General features: G+C 34.5%; 1 protein-coding gene across 2 annotated transcripts in view; it reads left to right on the top strand.

Annotated features, from left to right (window-relative positions):
- The window catches only part of LOC126739708 (DNA-directed RNA polymerase, mitochondrial), a 77654-nt gene that overhangs the window by 11898 nt on the left and 40869 nt on the right, over positions 1–24887 (top strand). For both annotated transcript variants that reach the window (XM_050445506.1, XM_050445512.1), the window contains exons 7-13: positions 10419–10760; positions 10835–11103; positions 11162–11377; positions 22729–22870; positions 22920–23120; positions 23174–23388; positions 23445–23631. In XM_050445506.1, coding sequence (XP_050301463.1) covers positions 10419–10760; positions 10835–11103; positions 11162–11377; positions 22729–22870; positions 22920–23120; positions 23174–23388; positions 23445–23631 — 1572 coding nt within the window. The remainder of the gene's footprint in view (positions 1–10418; positions 10761–10834; positions 11104–11161; positions 11378–22728; positions 22871–22919; positions 23121–23173; positions 23389–23444; positions 23632–24887) is intronic.

The raw sequence follows: 24887 nt of genomic DNA, 5'->3' as shown, positions 1-24887 counted from the left end.
TCTCGGTTGATGATAAATAAAGGACTACCCTGCGATTAATAACTGCGATTAAAAACTGAACAGGACTTCAAACTTAAAATACATTCACAAATGATTGTAAAAACGGCATTTAAAATATAAAATTAATATTCGTCACTTTTATTTTTATCCCTTATTTTTAGATGGTAATAATTAATGTAAGTCAGTTTTTTTGAATTTTCTGAGCTGAGTATATTTCTCAGCCTTGAATGAATGAAAGACCAGTTTGAGAAAAGTCTCTCGAGCTGTGCTGAAGAGGCTGGTATTGTATTCAACTTCTTGGCTAACTTAGCCAGTTCCGGGTAATGTCTTTCTGCCAATCCCCAGAAATCGCAAAGTCTGCACATTTGCGATTTCTTTGGAAAAAAGTTTTTCGAAGAAATTTTTATTATTTTTATAAAAATGGAAATCATTTAATGCAGTAGCACCTAAATTGTCTATGACTTCTATGAGAAAGTTTTCCACATCTCGAATTTGTTCTTCAGATAACATTTTACCCCTATACTGTGGATGTAAAAATTTGGCAGATAAAGAATAAACATTTAATGCTTGTTTTTGTCGTTTTTTCACAAAATTATCATATTGTTTAAAACCATCTGGTAAACGCAATCTCAACCATTCCTCAGCTGCATCCGCAATTGAAGCCTGTGTGCTTTGTAATTTATTTAGGAGCTTGCATACAGGATCAAATAGCTTAACGCTATTGGGCTAACTCCGTCGAAATATGTATATCCCGAGGGAATTAAGTAAAAACCCTTAAGTCATAGGTTTCACTGACTCAATATTCGAATTTAACCGGTAATCTAAACCTCTCACCTGCTGATTCGTAAACGTAAATAGAAAGTAACTTAGTAAATAAAGTAACTTACCCTGGATATTTTGGGGATGGGTGTGGTAGGTCACGTACCGAAAAATACGCGCGTAAAACAGTGTCGACACTCGGTTTTCGGTCAATGCCAGAATTGCTGCTACTCAATTCACAGCTTAGCACAACCTTCTCCTTTTCTCCCACTCTTTTCGCATTCGTATTCAATATAAGGAAAGATGTGTATAGTTCAGGAATATACAAAAGGTGGGAAAAGGAAAAGATGTAAGGCAAATTATGTAAAGTCAAATAAGTTATTAGCAAAACGCGTATTTTTGAATGCATAAATATTAAATACAAGTAAAGAATTAAATTAAAGTTAAAGTATCACTAAGTATTGATTAAGAGAAAATTAAAGTTAATAATTATAATTACTACAAACATGTGATGACGAAACATCCCCACGCCCATGAAAACACTGGGTTTTCATTCGAGCAAAAAAAAAATTATTGTAAAGGTAAAGGGCACAATTTGACCAATGGTCTCTTAAAATTACCCTTAGTAGTTTTCACTACAGCAACCCGCGGTACATTATCGCGCCCAGGTAACAACTCCACGATCCGCCCTAGGAGCCACTGTAATGGATGTAGATTCTCATTTTTTATCACCACCATGGTGCCTATTTCAACCTCGCCGATAGGATCTAACCATTTGGCTCTTTGTTGCAGAGTGTGCAGGTATTCTCTGTGCCAACGATTCCAAAAATCGCGATGCATGCGTTGTAAGAGTTGCCAGCGTGAAAGTCGATTTATATTATGATTCGTAAAATCAGGGTCAGGTAAAGCACTAAGAGGTTGCATAGTTAAAAAATGACCAGGCGTAAGTACTGCCAGGTCAGAGGGATCAGAACTTATTGGACAAAGTGGTCTAGAATTAAGAACTCCCTCTATTTGTACAAGTACAGTGTTAAATTCCTCGTACGTTAATCTTTGAGTACCAACAATTCTTATTAGATGCGACTTTACAGATTTAATATTTGCCTCCCAAATTCCGCCCATGTGAGGAGCAGCTGGAGGGTTAAAATGCCACGCTATCGCTTCGGCTTTCGCACAATTGGAAAATATTTGCCGCAGATATTTATCGCTTCCAACAAAATTGGTACCGCAATCGGAATACAGATTTAAGACTTTTCCTCGTCGTGCAATAAAACGACGGAGACCTGCCAAAAGGGCTTCCGAGGTAAGATCCGATAATAACTCCAGATGCAAACATTTAGTATTTGTACAGATGAAGAGACATACATAAGCTTTGTAAATTTTAGCACCCCTTAGCCGACCCATAGTAATATCAAAAGGTCCACATAAGTCTAAGCCTGTATTTGTAAAAGCCTTAGGAATTTCTGAAATTCTAAAACTTGGAAGATTTCCCATAGGGGGTGTATATGGTTTTGGATTTATTTTCCAGCATGTATGACATTTTCGAATAACTTCACGTATAATTTTCTTGGCAGAAATGATCCAAAAATGTAAATATGTAATGTGTAGATCAAAAATCAACAAACGTGTTAATTTAGCATTTGAAGGCAGTAGTAAAGGAAATTTACTATCATAACATAGTGAGTAAGAATTACATAACCTGCCACCTACTCGTAAAAGACCCTGCTCATCAAGAAAGGGCTTTAATTTTTGTAAATATTTTGGAAGAGGCTGTTTATTTTTTATTAGCGCAATCTCAGAAAAAAAGTATTTATTTTGTACATATTTTGTAAGAAACAACAAAGCATTGTTCAATTCCTTTAGAGTGAAACAAGAATATTGATTTAATTGAGGGTGATAAGATTTATTTCTAATATTACGAAATAATTTGACACCACGCAAAAAGTAAGCAATAATTCGTTTTATTTTATGTAAGGAATTAAACTTATCAAATAAATAGTCAAAATCGCTAAGTTCATCATTTTTTTGTACTAAAGAAGAAAGTATAATTTTCCTTTTTTCTAAATTTAAATCTATGGGAATTACTATTTTAGAAAAGTTCCATGTGTTACAATGATCAAATAAAAAATCAGGGCCATTCCACCACAATGAAAAATTAGCAAGCTCTGACAGAAACATACCACGGCTACCGCAGTCAGCTGGATTTAATTCTGATGGGACATGGCGCCAAACTTCAGGCGATAATTTTTCCTGAATGTATGAAACTCTATTGCTTACAAAAGTTTGCCATTGGTGTGGTGAACCTTTTATCCAATGCAATACAACAGAACTATCAGTAAAAGCAAATGTGTTAGAAAATTGTAACTTGTGTGAATAAGTATGTAAAATAAAATGCATGAGTTTGCTTAGCAATACAGCACCCAAAAGCTCTAATCTTGCTAGACTTAGAGTTTTTAAAAGACTAACCTTTGATTTTCCACAAACTAAATACGTTCTATATATATTATCAGAGTGTAAAGTTCGTATGTAAACCACTCCGCAATATGCCTTCTCTGAGGCATCACAAAAGCCAATTAATTCATATGAATTTGACTCTGTTATTTTTATCAAACGAGGAAATTTTAGTGTATTTAAAAGGGTTAAATCTGCTTTAAATTTTTCCCATTTATTAGTGATATCTACTGGTGGTTTTTCATCCCAGTCTATACCCGACAACCATAGAGATTTAATGAGTAGCTTTATAAAGATTGTAATAGGGGTTAGAAAACCGCAAACATCGAATATTCTGGCGCAAGTACTTAATAAAATTCTTTTGGTACAGTGGTTATTTTCAACTGAAAATGTATAGTAAAAGCAATCCTGTCTAGGATCCCACTTTAAACCCAAAATTTTTAAAATATTTGTGTCATCTTTATCAAAAGAAATATCGTGAGCCACATGATTTAAAGGTAATTCTTTTAACAAATCGGGACAATTGCTAGCCCATTTTCGGGCTTCAAACCCTCCTCTAAGTAAAAGATCGTTAAGTTGATTTTTTATAGAGATTAATTCGTAGGGTGTGTTTGAACCTCCGGTTACGTCGTCAACATAGGTCGACGTTTTTAGAATATTTGAAGCTATCGGCAAATCATTGTAATCATCAGCAAGTTTTATTAAGGTTCTAATAGCCAAAAATGGACTACAAACAACCCCAAATGTAACTGTATTTAATTGGTAATCGGAAATGGGGTCATTGGGAGAAAAACGCCATAGTACCCTTTGAAAATCACGATCTTTAGGAGTTATCAAAATATTTCTAAACATTTGTTTCAAGTCGCAAGTAAAAACATAATTATGTAATCTGAAATTTAATAAAATATTTACAAGATCCCTCTGAAGCTTAGGACCAGTATGTAGTGCTTGATTTAATGAAATTTTTTGATTTGCGTGACTACTTGCATCATAGACAATGCGTATTGGAGTTGAAGTTGAATCATTTTTAAAGACAGCATGATGACTGATATAAAAGTAATTATGCATGTTAAGTAAAGAAGGTTTTTGTACAAGTTGCATGTGATTATGATCTATGTATTCCTGTACAATTGTAGAATAAGAAATAAAAAACTGAGGATTCTGAGCAAATCTTTTTTCTAAAGATAAAAATCTGCGACGAGCAACGGTATATGTATCTCCAAAATCTGGAGCAGTAATTTTGAACGGTAAAGAGACCACGTATCTACCCGAAGATGTTCGATAAGTGGTATTTAAAAAATATTTTTCACAATATTCATCGTCTTTTGATTTAACACTGACTTCCGGTACTTCCTCAATCTGCCAAAATTTTTGTAAGGTTTTGTTTATAGTGTCCAAATTTGAAATAGTAGTACAAAAGGTACGAACGATTTTATCAGTAGATGTATAAGATGTTTTACCAGTTACAGTCCAACCAAAGCAGGTATTTAATAAGACTGGTTGATTAGGCCCATTTTCTATTTTTTCATCTTGCAAAATGTACGGGAAAATATCGTTTCCAAGCAAAACATCTATAGATGATTTTTTAAAGAAATATGGATCAGCTAAGTTTAGTTCCGATGGAATAGTAAAATGTTCTTTTGAAAATGAGATTGACGGCATATCATTGCAAATTTTATCAATAATAATTTTATCAATAATAAAATTAAAGGATTGATTATTATCGTAAAGTGAAGAGACACTGCAATTCACACCTTTTTTGGCAGTTGAGTACATACCATCGAGTCCATGCAAAGACATAGAAATGTTAGAGGTAGGTAAAAGTAATTTATTCGCATAATTTCTGGAAATGAAGCTTGATTGAGCACCTCCGTCAAGGACAGCCCTACAAGTATGCCAATTATTAAAGACATCCTTGATTTTAATTAATACAGTAGATAATAAAACCTCATGATCATTAAGTAACATACAAGCAGTGGTAGATCTAGGTGTTAATGAATTATCTGATGTTTGAGGATTATCCAAAGGAACTTGATTTCCAGAAGTATTTGTAGGTTCACATGTTTTAAAACAAAGTAAAGTATGATGTTCAAGGGAACATATACGGCATCGTTTTTGTGAAGAACAAGATCTAGCAGTATGAAAAGTAGCAAGGCAATTAGTACAAGCCTTTTGTGCTTTTACTATATCAAAACGTTCTTTTACAGTTTTTGAGAAAAATGTGGGACATCTGTACACCACGTGGGAACCCTTGCATAAGAAACAAGTATTTAGTAAATTAGGTTTTTGGGTATTCGAAAATAAAATAGAGTTATGTTTGTGTCTATTATTCGAATTATGCAAAATACGAGGGTTAGTAAATGAGAAATGTTGCTTAGATGTAGAGGGCTTTGAGTTTTAAGACATTTCCAGTTCTATGGTTTCAAGAGCAACACATTGTTTTTGTAAAACCAATCGTACAGCATCGTATTTGGGTACATCATTTGATGCGTATTGCTGTTCAAATGCTTTGCGCGTGTCAGGGTGAATTTTGGAAAGTAAAGAATAAGTAATCGGAAAATCCCAAAGACCTGTTTCAAATTTTAAGTTATTAAGAACAGCAAGATTTTTAGTAAAAGTGTCTAAGATAATTCTTAAGCTCACAGCGTTATCACATGTCATTCGAGGACATTCCTCGATTAACTTCCAATGAGTAAATGCTTGTAATCTTCTGTTACTATATCTTTCGATAATAGTATTATAGGCTATTGGATAATTTTCATTTGTAATTAAAATATCTGCTATCAACTCCCGTGGAGGACCCTTCAATGCGCCAAGCAGGTAATTAAATTTGGAAATGTTACTTAATTGCTTTTTAAAGTGAACCATAACATTGAAACTTTGTTGAAAAGTAGGAAAAGTAGTAATGTCGCCATCAAACATAGGAATAGCCAATTTAGGTAAATTATCGTAATCATGATGAGTGTAGTGATCGTGCGCAGTGAATATAGGATGAAGGGATGTATCTAAAATACCATTTTGTTCCAAAGGCAATTCAAACAGTTCATAAAAAATGGTGTCTATTTCATGACATCTTTTCATAAAATCAAGAGAAACCTTTTCTTCGAGTAATAATTGATCAGGAGTAGAAGCATGTAAGGCTAAAAGAGCATTGTTGTGTTTTTCATAATCCTTTTTAATTTTGGGCAAAGATCTATATCTAACTTTAAAGGAATTTAACTCTGCCACATCATTTTTTGCTGCTTGGGCAGCTTCTATAATTAAAGAAAGCTGACTTATGGCCGTTTGCCGCAAAGCTTTTGCTTTTAAAACTTTATCGGCGTTAGGTGGCATAATAAATTCCAAGAAAACAGTAATAAATAAATAAAGACTTGAAAATAAAAACTATATTAACTATGCAACCTCTCCGTGAATCCTTTGAAAAGTCCCCTATATATTTCAAACACGCGACCAATACCTTTTTTTTTGTGGTATTCGATATTTCATAAAAAGATAAAATATTTGAAGTAAACAGGCTAAATACCGCTTAATTTAACGCACAAATTTGCTGCAAATCGTAAAAATTAATCCAAGGTCAAGTGTGCTTGGAATCTGGCTTGTATTTAAATCTTTTAAAGAAAATTATAATAAATTTAATAGTATTGTAAAAATATGCAGGTACATAAGTACGTAAAAATAAGTATCGACAAAAAATATATTATATATATATATATATGTAATAGCACACAGGATCAAGAGTAGTAATAAGATTAAAAGACCATTGCAATTATTATATTTTAAATAATGTAGTAGAGTATGTAAATGTATGTATATATTTGTCTATAGATAAACGTAGTAAATAATTAATAATTAAATTATCCCACAAAATATAAGCTCAGGCTAATGTAAAAAAATAGAAATAGTAAAAGAGTCGTTAAATGCATTCAAAAATGTAGTAAATCAGCAGATAAGGCTGTTAGATTCCCGGTCTTATTCTGTAAGAAAAAAAAACCTATCCAGGCTTGAAGGACCAATAAAATGGGCTAACTCCGTCGAAATATGTATATCCCGAGGGAATTAAGTAAAAACCCTTAAGTCATAGGTTTCACTGACTCAATATTCGAATTTAACCGGTAATCTAAACCTCTCACCTGCTGATTCGTAAACGTAAATAGAAAGTAACTTAGTAAATAAAGTAACTTACCCTGGATATTTTGGGGATGGGTGTGGTAGGTCACGTACCGAAAAATACGCGCGTAAAACAGTGTCGACACTCGGTTTTCGGTCAATGCCAGAATTGCTGCTACTCAATTCACAGCTTAGCACAACCTTCTCCTTTTCTCCCACTCTTTTCGCATTCGTATTCAATATAAGGAAAGATGTGTATAGTTCAGGAATATACAAAAGGTGGGAAAAGGAAAAGATGTAAGGCAAATTATGTAAAGTCAAATAAGTTATTAGCAAAACGCGTATTTTTGAATGCATAAATATTAAATACAAGTAAAGAATTAAATTAAAGTTAAAGTATCACTAAGTATTGATTAAGAGAAAATTAAAGTTAATAATTATAATTACTACAAACATGTGATGACGAAACAGCTATCCTCTACTTGCTTCTTTAAATTTTCATCAAAAACGAGTTTAGTTATATTAGGTTCGATTTTGCTATTATCTTCTGCAATCACATTTCTCATAGCCTTTAAGTTATCTAAAAAATTAACAAAAGAGTCTCTAAATGAACACCAGCGTGTTTCCCCAGCTAATATTATTGTTTTTCCATTATGTTTTACAACATTTTTTTCTAAATCAGGCGATGAAAATTCTCTTAATACAGATTGTACTCTTCCTGCAATAGCATCTGATACCAATTCTTTTGCCAAAAGATTTGCAGTATGGCTATCGCAATTTGAGTACCAAAGATTGATTTGGGAACCCATCTTTCTCATGTTACTAGCATTATCTGAGCAGATGGCATAAATATTAGTATTATATATTTCTTTCGCTAAAGTGACGCACTGCTCGACAATTTTCTGTACTTTATCCCCAGTTTCCTTTTCGCCTGTAAGATCATAAGATTCTAGGACAGCTATATCACCTCCTACATTGTGAATAAGGCAAACTACGTTATTTGTGTTATTAGAAGAATTTTTCCAACCGTCCATAACGGATTCCGCGTTAAAATTTTTTAATGAATTCTTACAATTTTCGTAGCATTTTGGTAGTAACGAGTTAATTAATGTTTTTCTAGTTGGTAGCTTGTATGAAGGGCGAAGGGCATGTATGAAATTTTTAAAATGTGACGACTCTGTGACCGAAAAGGGTATGTCGCACCCAAATATAAATGTAGCCAAGGCTTTATCCAGGTCTTCTTTTTCTTTGAGGTACATTTTGTCACAAAATTTCGAGAGAGTACCTTTACCTCCAGTGTTCTTTGCACTACTTGACCTTTTTCTCTGATTGGGAGGCTTTACCAACGTGGATTCCAACGATTCCTTGTTTTTTTGTGTCTGAAAAAATTACAAATTATTTATTTCCCAGGAACAATAATAATTTTTATTAAAGCATATCTTGTTAACACTGCATAAGGAAGAATAGGAAGATCCAAAAAAACAGCTACCGCTACCACTACTACCACTTAGCCCACTAGGGCCAGGCGCATCAAGATTGAAAGATTCTAGGTTTCCAGTATTATCCGCTTCTATCATCATTTCTTGATCTTCAACACAGTAAGATTCAAGATCATCCGAGGAACCAATATCCACATTTCCAAATGCTATATCGCTGGTATTAGAAATTTTATCACTAAATAAGTCGCTATTTTCACTTCTTTTTAAAAATTTTGATAAGGGCTGCTCATCTTCTGCTCTCGCTCGAGTTATCGTCAGAGTCGGATACATCCACAACCGTCTTTTCCAAGTGTTTCTGGGTCACTAAAAGCAGAAAGGCTATTCATAGCAACAAATTTGCGACAAATTATTAAAATTTATAATAAAAACATATAGAGCCGAGCAAAAAAAAAGTATTGCAAATAAAAAACATATTTTAATTATTTATTGCACTACTTTCAGCAAAAAAAAATCCTCTCTCCATTTCTAGGCTTTTAACTTTTTTTCTTTATTTTAATACACTAGCTTTAACCCCCGCGGCTTCGCTCGCGTCATTAAATGTGAATGTGGTTTTTTTTATTTTTACATATTTTTTTTTATAAAATGCCTATAACCGTCCAAGGGAAAAACAAATAACTGTGCAAATTTTGACGCAATTCTGTTTTGTGGTTCGTAAGTTATAAGCAAACATACCCACCGACATTCACATTTATATTATAGATTAAAAAAAAATAATTCGATTATTCAAAAACCAAAATTTAGATTAATTTTCAATTTTAACCATACTTTCTACCCATATTTTTTATATAAATGTTTTTTGTGCAACAGCAGCAGCGCCGATGAAGCAACGTTTTAGTAATAGCAAGAAAAATAATAGTACTTTTTATTTTTACTTACCCGTCGGTTGCATATTCTGTTTACAAACATTTCTATGGCTCAGCAGTCTTTTCTTCCCTGTATTTTTTATGGTTTTTTTACAGTAGCTGCATAAGGCTGCACAACTGCCTTGGCAGCCCACTGTTTCGTCAAGGCTGCACATTTCCCCTGAATTTTAATCGAATCAAAACCATATTCTTCCCAAAAAGTATGTTGAGGTCGCCCAGCCATTATAAATATCTTTTTATATCAAGAATTCCGGTACGCTAATTTGTCATCTATCTCTACAGCTACACAAGAGTCTAAGCTAATATAACAGATAAAACTAAATAAATCAGCTTTTCCTAAAGAGAAGCTAGCTTTTCCTAAAGAGAGGGGATTCCCCTGAATTTGTGCTCTATTGCCTATGTTCTAATAGAGAACATATCTTAAACGATTTCAAGGGCATTACAAGCGATCGAGAGGCCGGCAAATATAAGCACCGGACGACGCGGTCCGCGGTCCCTAATGTGCGAAAGAGATGGGCCGATAATATTCGACATTTTGACAATATTCGACAACGTTTTCGTTCGCACGTTTTCGACACCAACGTCGAAAATTAATTTGCAACGCGTCAATACCCATCCCTGCAGTTAACTAACTAAAATTAACAAAAAAAATACCATTATTTCCCATATAAAGTTAAGAAAAAGATTCATTGCTTATATCATATTCTCTGCTGGGTCTACAATCATCATTTTTTCCTAGATAAAAAGTGTAGATATTAAAAATCCCCCACCGGACGTCGACTATTACCGACAAACTCTAAAAGAACATTACGAAATGTGGACCGAGACTGTACAAGTGGCCTTCCAACGAGATTTGGCAGCTCTAACAGCGCAAAGAGGCGCACTTAACTTTTTAGAGCCTTATCTTCGCTGTATTCCAATGAAAGATATGGTCGAGCTAATAGTGCAAGAGGCTGAAAGATTGGCGCATGGTTCGGAAACTTACAGCCCCCAGGTGCCTCTTTTAAATAAAATGTTAGGGGCCAAAGTATACGCGAGATATCAGGTTTTAAGGAAGCAGAAAACCGGAGTGATGGATAAGGTAAGAGTATATTGGTCAAGTTTTTAAGGAGATTTGGTTTCTTGTACGTAAACCTCTTTGAACTTGGATTTTAGATGTTGTCTGTTCATTCTAAGTATTGTCAACATTATGCGGCTTCGCACACGGAATTAGAATCATTGCCTACTTCGGAAAACCGTTTCAATTCAAGGATCCAGTGGCAACACTTGGAATTACAAAACATTAAACTCGGCACATCATTGAATATCGGTCATCAGCCGTGGGTACCGGTCACTTTGATGGCCATCGGGCGGTTTTTGTATAATATTATCTTGTCCGATTTGAAGATTGACGTAAATAGCTTGCGGTCCAATACCAAACATAAGTAAGAGAAATTATATACCATTCTGTCGCTCCAAGAGAATATAATATTATTGTTTTAGGAATCTTTTGCCGGCATTTTACAGGATATTCCGGTCCCAAGGGAGATTGGTAAAGGAGGAGGTGAAACCGCACCCAATATTATGTAAATTATATAAAGCGTCACATTCTGAAACCTTAAAACTACCTGCCAATGAAGTGCCGATGTATTGCCCTCCGGTGCCATGGACCTCGGTTGAGAACGGCGGTTATATTATTGTTCCCACAGACTTGGTGAGGTAAGTTTGCTAAATGTCACATAATTTTGAAACTTTTGTTTGAACCGGTTTGAACCCTGTACGATATTTGTAGAGAATATTTTGGTTTAAAAGAACAGTCCCATTAGTTTTTGGACTTTAAAGTTAATGGTCACCTTGAAGCCCAGTAATATAGTCCTAAGGCATTAAAACGGCGAATATTCTTAAAACTGATCCTTGGACTGAATCGAACCCTTAACAATATTTGTAGAGAATATTCTTTTGAATACTATGGTTTTTGTTTTATGAGAATACTCCATCTGGTATTTAAGATTTCCAGGTAATGTGTTACCTTTGAAGACCAGTCATAGTCCTTCGGCAGTAAAACGAGGAATATTCTTAAGACTTTTGCTTGGGTTCGATTGACTCCTAAATAATATTTGTAGAGAATATTCTTTTAAAACCGAATGACTGGAACAGGAAAATCTGCATAGTACAGGAAGACCAGTCAGAGTCCTTGATGAAGACACTAAATGCGCAGTTTACTCTTTTTATTTCAAAAAAGAAATACCAATTTGGACTAAATTTGAATGGAGCTGCATAGAAAGCCTGTCAACGGGCAGTAAAGTGCCATCGGGAAAAGGAAAAGACTTATAATTATATGTACATATTGGAAGTGAAGACGCTTTCGTAAAAGAAGGTTTGCTAAGTTTTGACTCGTGACGGAGGGGAACTTATCACGAGGAAAAATTAATATTATAGTAGTTATACAGTGCTTTTCTTTGAAAAAAATCAATGTATGGGCAGGAATATTAGGGAATCATATCGTAGGGCCGTTGTTTTTAGAAGAAAATTTAACAGGTGAATTGTACTTAAATATGCTGGAAAATGCTATCGATCCTCTCATAACAGAAATTGTTGAGGCTAATGTACATGAATTTGACATGGAAATTACATTTCAACAAGATGGTGCTCCTCCGCATTTTGCCAGGAATGTGAGAAATTATTTAAATGATAATTATTTTGGTCGTTGGATAGGTCGTCGGGGTCCTATTGAATGGCCAGCTCGGTCACCAGATTTAACGCCGCTAGACTTTTTTTGTGGGGATACCTAAAGCAAAAGGTATACGAAACAGAACCTGCCTCAATTTTTGAGCTACGACAAAGAATCACTAACATTTGTCAAAATATTGAGGCAGATGTATTTGAAAATGTTCGACGTGAATTTTCAGATAGGTTATTTATGTGTCAAGAGGTACAAAGAAATCATTTCCAGCATCTTTTAAATTAAATATTGTTTTTCTTTTGATAAATTGTTTATTTGCTAATTGTAAATTAGTATTTCATTGTATTCTATTAAAAACGTTATTAAAATCGCAACAGTGTATTTTTTTGGCTGTTACTTTTAGACAGGTCATTGAGACCTTTAAAATGAGGTACCACACGACCCCCCTTTCTATTTAAAATTTTTTCTCAAGATGTCGCCCAGCCGCCATCTTGGAATTTACAACTACCTAGTTTACAGTGAAAAATAGTATCTATAGACCAATTTACTTATGCCAAGTTTCAAAAATTTTTTTTGACCCGTTCAAAAAATAAATGGGGGGGGGGACTTCAAACAGAAGCATGGTATATTAAGGGTATAATTTATATTATAGTACCTTGCCTGCACGTCTTTGTCGTACCATTTTCAGTATTGAGCCGATGGATAACAATAGAAAATAATAAAACATAAATGGTTAAGATGGCCAATGTGAGTAGTTGTTGTAAATGTCGTAGCTTTTCATCCATTGATTCACAATGCTCCAACTCTCTCTAGATTTGTCTGTAGCTTTTTTCCTGAATTCTTTTAGAGGTTCCTATTAGAAGGCGACACAAGACCCTCTACGATTTAAAATATTAATAAAAAAGCGTTAAGGTTAGGTGCCGTGCATCGTTGGCTCCATCCGATCTGGTTGGTGATCCGGGTCAGGTTTAAGATAAGCAGGCATCTTTGTCGGGTCGAGTGATGCCTGGTCTTCGGTCCTACTTGTTGCCAACCTCTGGTGGCAACAAGGATTTCATTACAGCCCTAAAGCGTGTCGCAGCCGTATGAAGCTTTATAAAGCCGTATGAACCTGCTCAGGATCAATTCGCTGAAACAGCTGACGGTTTTTCGAGGTTAGGAGAGAAAAATAACATATCAAACGAACTTACCTGTAAGTGAAGTTCGATATTCTATTCGATATTTTATAATGTTCGATGGAAAAAGTTGGTTCATATAATTGAACCAACTTTTTCCTCAGATCATAAACAAATGTAGTCCCTGCTACTTGGCTAAAGCATAATATACATATACTTGGCTGAACCCTACCTTTTTCCTTCATCACAGCACTTAGTAAAAACTGTAACAATTCTAGTACAGAAGGACTATACATGCAAATATAAGCATCCCCGCAGAATTGCCACCATAACTTTAAGGCAGAGTAGTATTGTTTAACGGTTGATTTGTTTATCGAAGATAAAATTATTTTTATGGCATCAGGGGGCACTCCTCTGCGGAGGTAGGCTTCTTGCGTAACACCCCAACCACCAATGAAAGCTGCCCCCACTGCGGGTGAGGGGATCTATCAATAGAAAGGAGAAGATCTTTCGGATTAAGAATTAGCATTTCTGAGTGCAGCATTTCCTTGAATTTAGGGTACCATGCTTGAGTAGGCACAACAATGCCTCGAGCATTTTTTGTCGAAATCTTCCTCTGAATTTTAGTATCAAATTAAAAGGTGGAAAGGCATAGAAGAAGTAATCTCCCCAAAGACTGTAAAGGCGTCTACCAAAAATGCCTCTGGGTCCTTAAACCAAGAGGCAAACTTGGAGCGTTTATTATTACGGCTAGCAAATAAATCAAAATCTGGTAATCCAAATTTATTTGAAATTTGCAAGAAGGCTTTTGGGTTAAGAGACCATTCTACATCAGCTCGACCTACCCTTGACTGATAATCTGCCTCTTTGTTTTCTTGGGAACTGATATAGGAGGCAAATATAATTATGTTGCGATGTTCACACCACTGTCAAATTTCTCTAGCAAGTTTATTTAATTTTTTGTATTGAATTCCCCCCATTCGATTTATGTAGGAAGTTGCAGTGGTGTTATCTATACGCAAAAGAATATTGCAAAAGAGATATTTTTTGGCAACATATTTTAACTCAATAAAAGTGCTCATTAGTTCCAAAAAATGTATGCTTTCAAGTCCTTGGGGCTCCAAAACCCCTTGAGCTTCCCTCTCTATAGAAAATGCCCCAGGCATCCGGGGATGCATCTGAAAAAATTTCTATTTTTATACTCGAAGGCAAAAAGGGACAAAAGAGATTTTTTAACTTTTCCATCCACCATTTTGCTTCTGCATGCAAGGGCAGTGGGATTGTCATTTTCCTATCGCACTGCCTCCTCATTGAATGCATATTGATGCTAAAACATCACAAAGTTTAGCAAATTGTCTTATGCTGCACAGCTTTGTCAAAACGAACTTTTGTAAAAGACTAAATTTCAACAGTTTTTTGTTAAAGGAAAGCTAAGCCCAATATTGAGTCAGAGTTAAAAGTCAATTAGAGTCAAAGTTAAAGCCTAAGGACTTACAGTATTGACTTGGCCGCAAAAGACTTTTTTAAAATTTATAAGAAAACCTAGTTTAAGTAAATCACAGTAGTTTTTATATTTCTATTACACTTTTCTACCGAGTCTGCCGAAGAGAAAAAATTATCAAGATAATTTACCGACAAAAACCCTCGCTTTCTAAGATGAGTCACTACTGGTTTAAGCAGTTGTAAATACCCAGGGGGCTGAACACAAACTGAAGGGCATGCAGGTAAACTCGTAAAACCGATTCAAAATAAAATCTTTAAATTTCTGATGACTCTTACTAATAGGTATCAGGAAAAGTCTTTTTCTAGCTCTAGTCTAGCTTTCTATCCTCTACCTTAAAATGTTCGGTTTTTACAAGTGTATTTAGGTTTTTTAATTTTACAATAAATCTATTTGGACCGTCTGGTTTCGGGCGTAGAAAAATATTTGAAATTTGAAAATGATTTGAGTGTCCAGTGCTGCACTGCACCAATATTTAATAGGTGATCTATGGCCCACTTCAGACCAGTTTTCTCTTTAAGAGACCAAATCCTCTCTTTTTGTAGGATATTTTTGGACCATTTTGGATAAAAGGGGATCTTATACCCCTCCAACCAGGATAAAATATGTTTATCATTACAGTAAGGTGTCCATTAATTTGTAAACATGGCAAGTTGGCCAGCAATTTTTCTTACCATTTTTTTTTTCAGTTCTCCTTCTGGCTCTGCTTTTTCTTTGGATCTGACCAGCTCTTGCTCCTCTGCTTTCTGTCTTTTGGTTGAGCATTTGAGTGCCCCACTGAGGCTGGATCCTCTGGCCGGAGGTGATCTGTTTGGAAACCATCTTCCGAGGAGGTGGGCTCTTGAAGTTTAAATTCTTCTTTTCGACAAGAACAGAGCTATTTTTCTCCAGGGTCTTTGCTAGCTCCAGACATATAGAGAGGTTAGCCCCAAAGAGCAACTTGCTAATTTTGGGGGCTCCTGTAAAATCTATTTAAAATTTTCTTTAAATTTTTGCTCATACCCCCATTGCAATTGCAAAATGGAAGTTTTCCTATAGACAGATTGGCCATGGAAAAGATTGCGCAACATTCTACCTGAGTTACTTAACCACTGAAGCAGTTGCAGATTTTTGCCCCTGAGAGAAAGGCGATCCATTTAATAGCCTTGACAGAGCCTTACCAATTCCCACAATAGCTGCGCTTAGTTGCAACTGGTTTTTCAAAATTTTGTGGTCTCTCTGTATGGCAGAATCATTAATATTTAATTTACCTTTAGTTCTGGTGTCTTAAATGGACAGTTAGCAGGCATATTTTTTCGCCAATGTGGTTACTTGCCCGTCAGGTAGTCTTGGCTTAACTTGGCTTCAAGGGATATTTTTCAGACTATTATTATTCAAACAATTTTTTGACCAATGTCAAAATTGTTTGTTTGAGCTATGGTGCCCCAAACATTATTTTTTACGTTTTAAAGCTACGGTGCTTAAAACGGCCTCTTCAAACTACGGCGAATGAAGAGGATTCTAGACCTAGCTAGAATAATATTACCTGTTAGGCAATAAGAATTTTCAGACTACTGTGTCATGAAAATTCGTTTTTGAGACACTGTGCCCAAAATAATTCTTTAACCTGCCACTTCCGTGCCCGCCGCCATCTTGATTCGTTGTAGCGACATTTCCGTGTTGGAAAGTGTCTGTTCAAGAAACGAGAGATCGTAATTGTCGGCATCCTCGAACCATCCTTGATCGATAGCGTCGGGGGCGAAAGATGTCGATGGCTGCGGGTCTTGTGGTGGTAATGGCGGCGGTGGTGGCGGAGGGGCCGTATACCACGCCGCAGTGTTGGGCACGGCTTGGCCGCCATGTTTGACGCTACATGATAGCGTCCCCTTCCTCAGCATTTTTAGTCTATCCTTTAAGAGCTAAATCTCTCTTTCAATGGCTTCCTCGTCCGAAGAATCCAGTGGCGGCTCGCGCCCTGTAATCTAAGGTAGGCGACCTATTATTATAACAGTGCGCTCACCGAGTAGCCCGAGCTCCCCCTCCCCCCGCTTTTTCGGGATTTAAAAAAAAACATTGTGGTGCCACGGCCACTTTTTTTTCACACGTTTTCGAAATCTTTTAAAATTACCTAAAAATAATATTTTTTTTAAAATTTAGATTTCAATAAAAAAAAATGCGGAAACAAAAAAAAACAAAATGAAACACATCTTTACAAAGTTGTATGAATTTAAATTATGATCGTAATTTTTGTGTTATATCCATATTTCATTTAATTTCACTAAATCCTTAGATATATACACTACCTACTGTTATTGACAGATACCTACTATAAGATGCAAAGATGCAGTAAATATTCTTCGATATTATAAACAAATACAAATAAATTAATTTTTATTAACATAGATCTTTTTTACTTACTTACCAAAAATGCATGGTTATTTAATTATGCACCTTTGAGCTTATGTAGTTTTCTTCTTTTTAATACTATTTCTAAAAAAGATTAAAGTTGAATACTATATAACTAAAAGATATCATAATATTCTTATACTCAACATAGAGTTTGTTCTTAATTTTTGATTTTTAAATTTTTTTTTTGTTTTTTTTTAGTTTTTTATTTTAGTTGTAAAACAACTAATTTTTATAAATAAGGTTTATTCTTCTGTCCTTTAAAAGTGCAAACCTACTTATTATTAAATCTGTAAAATTATCAGATCCCTGTAAAGAGCAAAAGAGTTCCTTTTCGATGGAAATTAAAGCAAGTGATGATAAGCGCTCATTACCTATTTTATTTCGGGAATATGTTTTTATGCGTTTAAGGCGTGAAAAATTACACTTAACTCATTAATTAGTTGCTGTTTGTCAAAAATATTTTTATAAAGGTTGGTAACACTTGTAACTAAAGAAGGAAAATTTTTCTTATACTCTTGGAACTTAGAAGAATCAACCAATGCAAAATAAGTTAACCGCGATAGATCTGCAAACCGAACATCTATTTGCGTCGAATTATTATCAATAATCTCATAAAATAAAATTCGCAAAGAAGACTTTTCATCCCCTTTGATAAAATTCTAATTTTTGCTTCTTCAAAAAATTGTTCGAAGGTTAATTCATTCCGCAAGGACTGTAGACGCTCTTTTGTTAAAAATACCTGTTTTTGACAATAAGCTATATCTAAAGACTTTTTTTGCAAAATACTAAATAGTGGATCCGTAATATCAAATACATTTTTGTAAGCCGCGGTTAAAAAAGAAAATTCTAAACCTTTCATAAATCTAAGATATCCCTTTGCCCCGTTAATTGACTCGGATGATGAAGATTGATCGTCAATAATTGTTTGAAAAACTTTTTTTAAGTCATTCCATTTTGAATCTAAAAGATGAACGATTTTTGAACGTGGAGCCCATCTGGTATCTACAGCAGTCGGTATCCTTTTTCCAACTATAGAGTCCAAAATAAATGTTCGCTTTGCAGATTGATGGAAGAAGCCGGGAATTGAAGTTACGCTCGCAAAAAAAAATTCGGCAATTTTTAATAGTTTTTGCTCCATTCTGTAGAACTAAGTTTAATCGGTGCGCACTGCAATGTGTAAATAAAGCTAATGGAGCATCGTCTTTAATTTTTTTTTGCAAACCATTTAACGAACCAGCCATTACGCTAGCGCCATCATAACATTGACCGACTAAATTTTTCTTATAATCGAAAGGACTTAAAACAGAAACAATTAATTCGTACATCGCGTCTGCCGTTTTATCTTGACTTACATCAAAAAATCCCAAAAATCTCTCTTTAATGTCACCAGATTGGTTTACATATCTGACCGAAATAGCGCATTGTGATTTTTCTAAAATGTCAGTAGTGTCATCAGCTTGTACAGAAAAAAATAATGCTTCATTTATTTCTTTATGTATTGTCTCCAAAAGATGTTCAAAGATACAACCTATTATATCGTTTTGGATAGTCTTAGACAAACCAGAAATATTATTGCCTATTTTTTTTAAATGGTTTTGCATTTCGATGTCACGTTTAATTAACAAGTTAAATGTTTCACGAAAATTGCCAGTGTTAAAAGAATCAGATTTTTCACTGTGGCCTCTAAAAGATAATTCTTGTTTTGCAAGATGACAAGCGCTTTAGACTAAGGTAGCTACTCATATGCTCCTCTGACGATTCATGTTTTTTTATGCTAGCTGACAGATTTTTTAAATCGCAAAAACCCTGAGACACCCAAACATTATTTCTATTACCTCCTAAAAGTATAGAAGGCCAACAAAACAAACTTTGTTTAAAATAACTACCACATAACCATTGATGAGTTTCGAACCACTGGGTCTTAAAGGATCGCGAGAATGCTTGGTCTTGCTTTTTGTCAGATTTTAAAATTGAAAGGGGGGGTGTAGGGCGACCAATAGAAATTATTTCCCTACGATCATTTTCAGTTAGGCGGGAAAATGGGGTTTCTTGTAAAGAACAAATTACATCATGCACAGTGGTTTCGGCGAGATTATTGGCCATTCTAAAAAAATAGTAAAAGGATCAAACAACTAGGTTAGGTATGCACCTCTACTTCTACAAAAATTACCTACTTTCTACTCTATATTACAATATTCTCAAAAATATACAACCCCTTAATAGGTACCTCTACTACCTCTACAAACTTTAATAGCACAATTATTATTCTAATATACTTATACTTATCTAATATAAACCAAATTCAAAATTCAATGGAGAAGCAACCATACGACGTACGACAGCAGAAAAATCGTTCAAAGCTGAAAGAAACGGAAGAAACCAGCCACAAACCGTTAATGAATAAAAACAAAACCCCGCCAAGAAAAATCTGGAATTATTTTCCTCCTATCATATTATTAGTATTAGTACCATCACCATCTTTATTGCTCCTATGTAGTTTTAAATAAGTGCAACAAAGACGCCACACAGCACAAAATCCCGCCCCACCATTGATTTTCCATTGAACGAGGGCTCATCTCATCCGTGATTTAATTATCATATTGAAACTCACCCAATTGTACTAAAAATTAAATACGTTATAAAAATCGTAGTCATTGCTTGAAAATTTTACAGCAAAAAACCTAGACTGCCATGAAAAATGTACATTTTAATATTTTTTACATTTAAGTAAGAAAACAGAATTTGTATTGCGTGCTAAATTTTTTTCCACTTGTGCTAGATTTAGTACAATCCTACTCTAAAATCACCAGCCCTTTCCCCTTTATCGATCGACGAACGAGCGCTTCGAGCGATTTGACGAAGACGGTCGAAGGCGGCCGAATTGTCCGCCTAACAGTGCACTTTTTGTCGCATAGAATAATTTTGCTTCACGTCGGCCGCTGTAAGTTTTGTATAGGAGATTGCCGCCGTAGAGACCATTAAATACAGGCGGTTGGAAATATCGCCTTCCCATATATATCGTATTCATTTGATTTTATGAGGCGTGTCACTTTAGACTAGCTCAGGTTTCACTTAAAGTGGCGATAGATGCATGCGTATTAACATTAGACTAGGAGGTTTATCAGATATTTTAATATTACATTAAAAAGAATGATTATATTATATAAATTATAATGGTCATTTTTTTTCAAATTTACAAATGAATTTTATAAGGTAGGCGGCGCCTACCTTGCCTACCCTGACGAGCCGCCGCTGGAAGAATCTGATAAACTTGATTCTTGAAGAATCCGAATTTTTCCACTTCATTTTCACTTTTTAAATCACTTAAGCACTTGAGTTAAATCACTTAAGCAAATGAAAACTTAGAACTTGTTGACGCATCAACACAAGAAACAGGAATGATTTTAGTAGGTATGGTTTTTTACGGTTGGCGCTAACAGTGCCACCTACGTCAAAAAAAAAAAAAAAAAAAAACGAGGACTTTAAAACTTGTGCCTTTAGCCAAGTAGCAGGGAATACATTTGTTTATGATCTGAGGAAAAAGGTGGGAATATAATTTAATATCGCATAGTAAACACACAACAGAATATTCAGATGTCGGATGTTGTTTTGATCATATTAAATATTTTTAACGGTATTAATGATCAGAAGATTAAGTTGACATGTCTCTTCGATAAAATTAAGGATGTTCAGACGGGCGAGCTTGGCTCAGTGGTATCTGAGCTTAGATCTGAGATACAACATCTGAAGTATGAGTTGGATTAATTAAATTCCTAGGGGATAAGTAAGGCTAATATGACTGCTGAGCAGATCGCTGCAGAGATATATGAGGTAATGCACGATAGAGCTTCCAGATCTAGGAATGTTATTTTTATTATGTCCCTGAGAGTAATGCTGAAGAATTCAAGTTCGTTTAGATCACGACAAGAAGCATGTAACTGAGTGCTTTGTAAGAGTAAATATTACCTGTCCAAGTTTTAAAGCCTATCGTCTAGGCAAATTGAAAAACAAATTGAGACATTTAAGTGTGGTTTTAAGCTCTGTTTTAAAAGTAAATCGTATCACTCGATAATTCTCAAATTAAAATAAGAGCTGACCTATAACGCCTAATCAACAAAAGCAAATAAAAAATGAAGAATGTAATTTTGAAGAAGTTACTGTTAGTGATAAGTTTTGAAGATAGCTCATACAAAATTCAAAAAAAGTAAGTATTCCATGGACTATGTGAATTTTTCAAAACGATGCGTGATGAATGGTTTTAGGTCATATATTGAAAGATTAAATACTGAAATTTGTCATGATCTTTCTTCATTTTGGAAACACATCAATATATTGCGTAGGTTTGATTCATAACCCAATAGCATGCATATGAGAAAAAACTAAAAATCATCGAAGGAGGGGCAAATGGCACACAATTTTTCGGTAAATTACATGCTCCGGGGAGCATTAAGTGAAATAGAAGAGCTCCAGTAAATTATTAGATGCCATTCATATTGCTATCTCGATAACGAGATATTGCAAAAAAACCTTTTTATAAGGAATACTAACTTTTGACTAAATATCATAATTTTACCTATTTCTGCCAAAAAAAAGTTACAGATTGACTGTACTTGACTCCTTAACAATATTCATAAATAATATGCTTTCGCATATTATATTTTTTATTTTATGAGAATAGCCCCTTAATTTTATTGCACTTTGAAGTTAATGGCCACCTTGAATACCAGTCAATGTCCTCAAGCATGAAAAGGGCGAATATTCCTAAAATTTTTGCTTGAACTGAATTTAACCAAAATTTTATAAATAAGACACGAGTGCTCACAACAAATATATATTCCAGACGACCGGGCTTTTCCTTTTTCAAATACATTCTAGCAGATCTAAAGTTTGTCCGAACAGTTGGATAACAGATGTGGGTAGATTCCCACCATAGTTCGAAGGCATTGGGTTGCTTTTAGCACCATGTGCTCGCATTTTGGGCCCGGTACTTTTCCGTAGATTACATTATGTTTTTTGTTTCATAAGAATAGTCCCTTTAGTTTTTGGACCTTGAAATTCGTAGTTACCTTGAAGACCTGTCATTAAGCATAATTATTTAGGAATAGGAAAATATTTTAAAACTTTTGCTTGAACTGAATTAAGCCTTAAACGATATTTTTAGATAAGATTCTAAATAATTTTTTTCATGACAATAGTTCATCACTATTTTACATTTTGGACATTAAAGTAACAAACCTATAAATCATTGTCCCCAAACCACACAAATAAAAAGGGCTATAATTTTTGCCTGTAGAACATTTTTAGTTAATAACTCTTATGTATTGTTAATATACTTTTCTTAAATGTTTCTTAAATTCTTTTTGAAAAAATGTCTTATATATAGGTTGCCTGTGCAAGCGTCATCACAAAGAAAGAGAATGGCAGATGCCGGCAATACACAATTGTACCCAAACTTTGACGCTCTTAACCAGTTGGCTGGGGTACCTTGGAAAGTAAATCAAAAAGTCTTAAATATCATTCTTGAGGTAAATAGTCCCATCCGTAAAATTCCGTATCAAATTAACATTGTCAAAGGTTTTTCAAAACGGAGGATCATCGAAACTAGATGTCCCGGAACCATCTTCCTCGCTAAAACCACCTCCAGTTTCTTCACCCGATATGGAGCGAAACGATAAATATCAGATCCTCAAGCAAAAACTACAATACCGACGTAAAAAGGCGGAAATGCATTCGTTATGGTGTGACTGTCTTTATAGGTTATCTCTGGCGAATCACGTAAGGAGCCCAATGGAAAGCAAAAAAATACAAAAATTAACAATGCATTTCAGTATAAGGACGATGTTTTTTGGCTGCCACACAACATGGACTTTCGGGGGCGAGTTTACCCGGTGCCACCTCATCTCAATCATTTGGGGTCCGATTTAGCTCGTTCTATGTTAGTTTTCGCTGAACCAAGGCCTTTGGGAAAGCATGGGCTCGACTGGCTTAAAATTCATTTGATTAACTTAACTGGATTGAAAAAGAGAGATTCCATTCAAGATAGGTGAATAAATAAATAAGGGTTGTGATGTTTTCACCTAAAACGAGTTTTTTTTTTAGGTTGGAGTATGCTAATGATATGATGGGTTTGATACTAGATTCAGCCGATAAGCCTTTGACTGGGCAGAAATGGTGGACGGAATCCGACGAGCCCTGGCAAACTTTGGCTTGTTGTATCGAAATTGCCGACGTAGTACGGTCTGGAATGAATTCCGCTGATTATTTGTCGCATTTTCCGGTTCACCAGGTGGGTTTTTCACTTATTAACTAGTTTAATTACAATGATAAAAAAAATTGCAATTAAATGATCTGATAAGCTTGTAGGACTGAAACCGCTAGCTAATATGGCATTTTTGCACGTTTATAAATTACACCCAGACACTACTGCTAATAATATTATTAATGTTTTAAAACCACTTTTTCCTGAAGTGCAAGTGGAACAACTAAATGCAAAATTTCCTAAATATTACTCATCTTTTAATGTTACAGATTTATGGCCTAATGGTATTAGCGTTAATCGTTTTTTCATTCCAAGACTTTAAAACAAATGGAAAAATAACATGGCTATCTTCTACATACTTATGATATTCTTTTGTTAAACATTAGAGGTTTTAATTCTTTTAAATCTGATCTTATTCATATCAATTATGCAAATAAACTTAAAAATTTTAAAAATAAAAATTTTATTGTCTGACGGAAACGTGGGCTAATCTTGAGAATACTAATTCATTAGTTATTGAAGGCTACACTTTACGCACAGTTTACTATAGAACTATTTTTACTCATGGTGGTGCAGCGGGGAATATGGGCTAAACATTATGTGAACTGTGAAGTTATTGATATACCTAAATTTTGTCCAGAGAAAAATACTGAATTATGTGAAATTTTAATAACTAACTTACACTTATTGTTGGAAAAATACTGTAAGCCTAGTAGCGAAATAATTCTTACTGGCGATTTTAACACGCCTTTCCTAAGTTCTATAATGAATCAGTATTTTTTTTAATATATTGTCTACCTTTAATTTAAAAAAATAAGTTTTTTTGTCCACTCGAATTGGCCCTACCAGTTCTAATATTTTGGACTTAATTTTTACTAATATATCTGAATGTAAGGATTCTGTGGTAGAAAGCAATACTATACCAAATCATGAAACTGTATTTTTTAATTCTAGAATTTTTAACAAATGTTCCGACGAAGTCAATCAGGGTGACCAGCTTAAAAGAAATTTTTTGTGTTTAACTAATATAATTAATTTTAAATCTGTCCGTGAGTGTGAAAAATGGGCAGAGGTCGATAAGGAAAATAATCTTAATGTCCAATTTGATTTATTTTATTTATATTTATGGTATTTTAATTTAAGTTTTACGTTAAAATTTTCATATCCAAATAAAAATCATGCGTAACAGATGAAATATTGAAAATCTAGCAAAAATTTAAAATATTTACACCGACGACGTCTGATCCCGGAATTAGAGACGACATATAGAGGTGAAAGTGCCA

This window comes from Anthonomus grandis, chromosome 1 (assembly GCF_022605725.1).
Source record: "Anthonomus grandis grandis chromosome 1, icAntGran1.3, whole genome shotgun sequence".
NCBI classification, from domain to species: Eukaryota; Metazoa; Arthropoda; class Insecta; order Coleoptera; family Curculionidae; genus Anthonomus; species Anthonomus grandis.
Note: the sequence above shows the minus strand (reverse complement) of the source record. Positions and strands in the feature narration are given on the sequence as shown.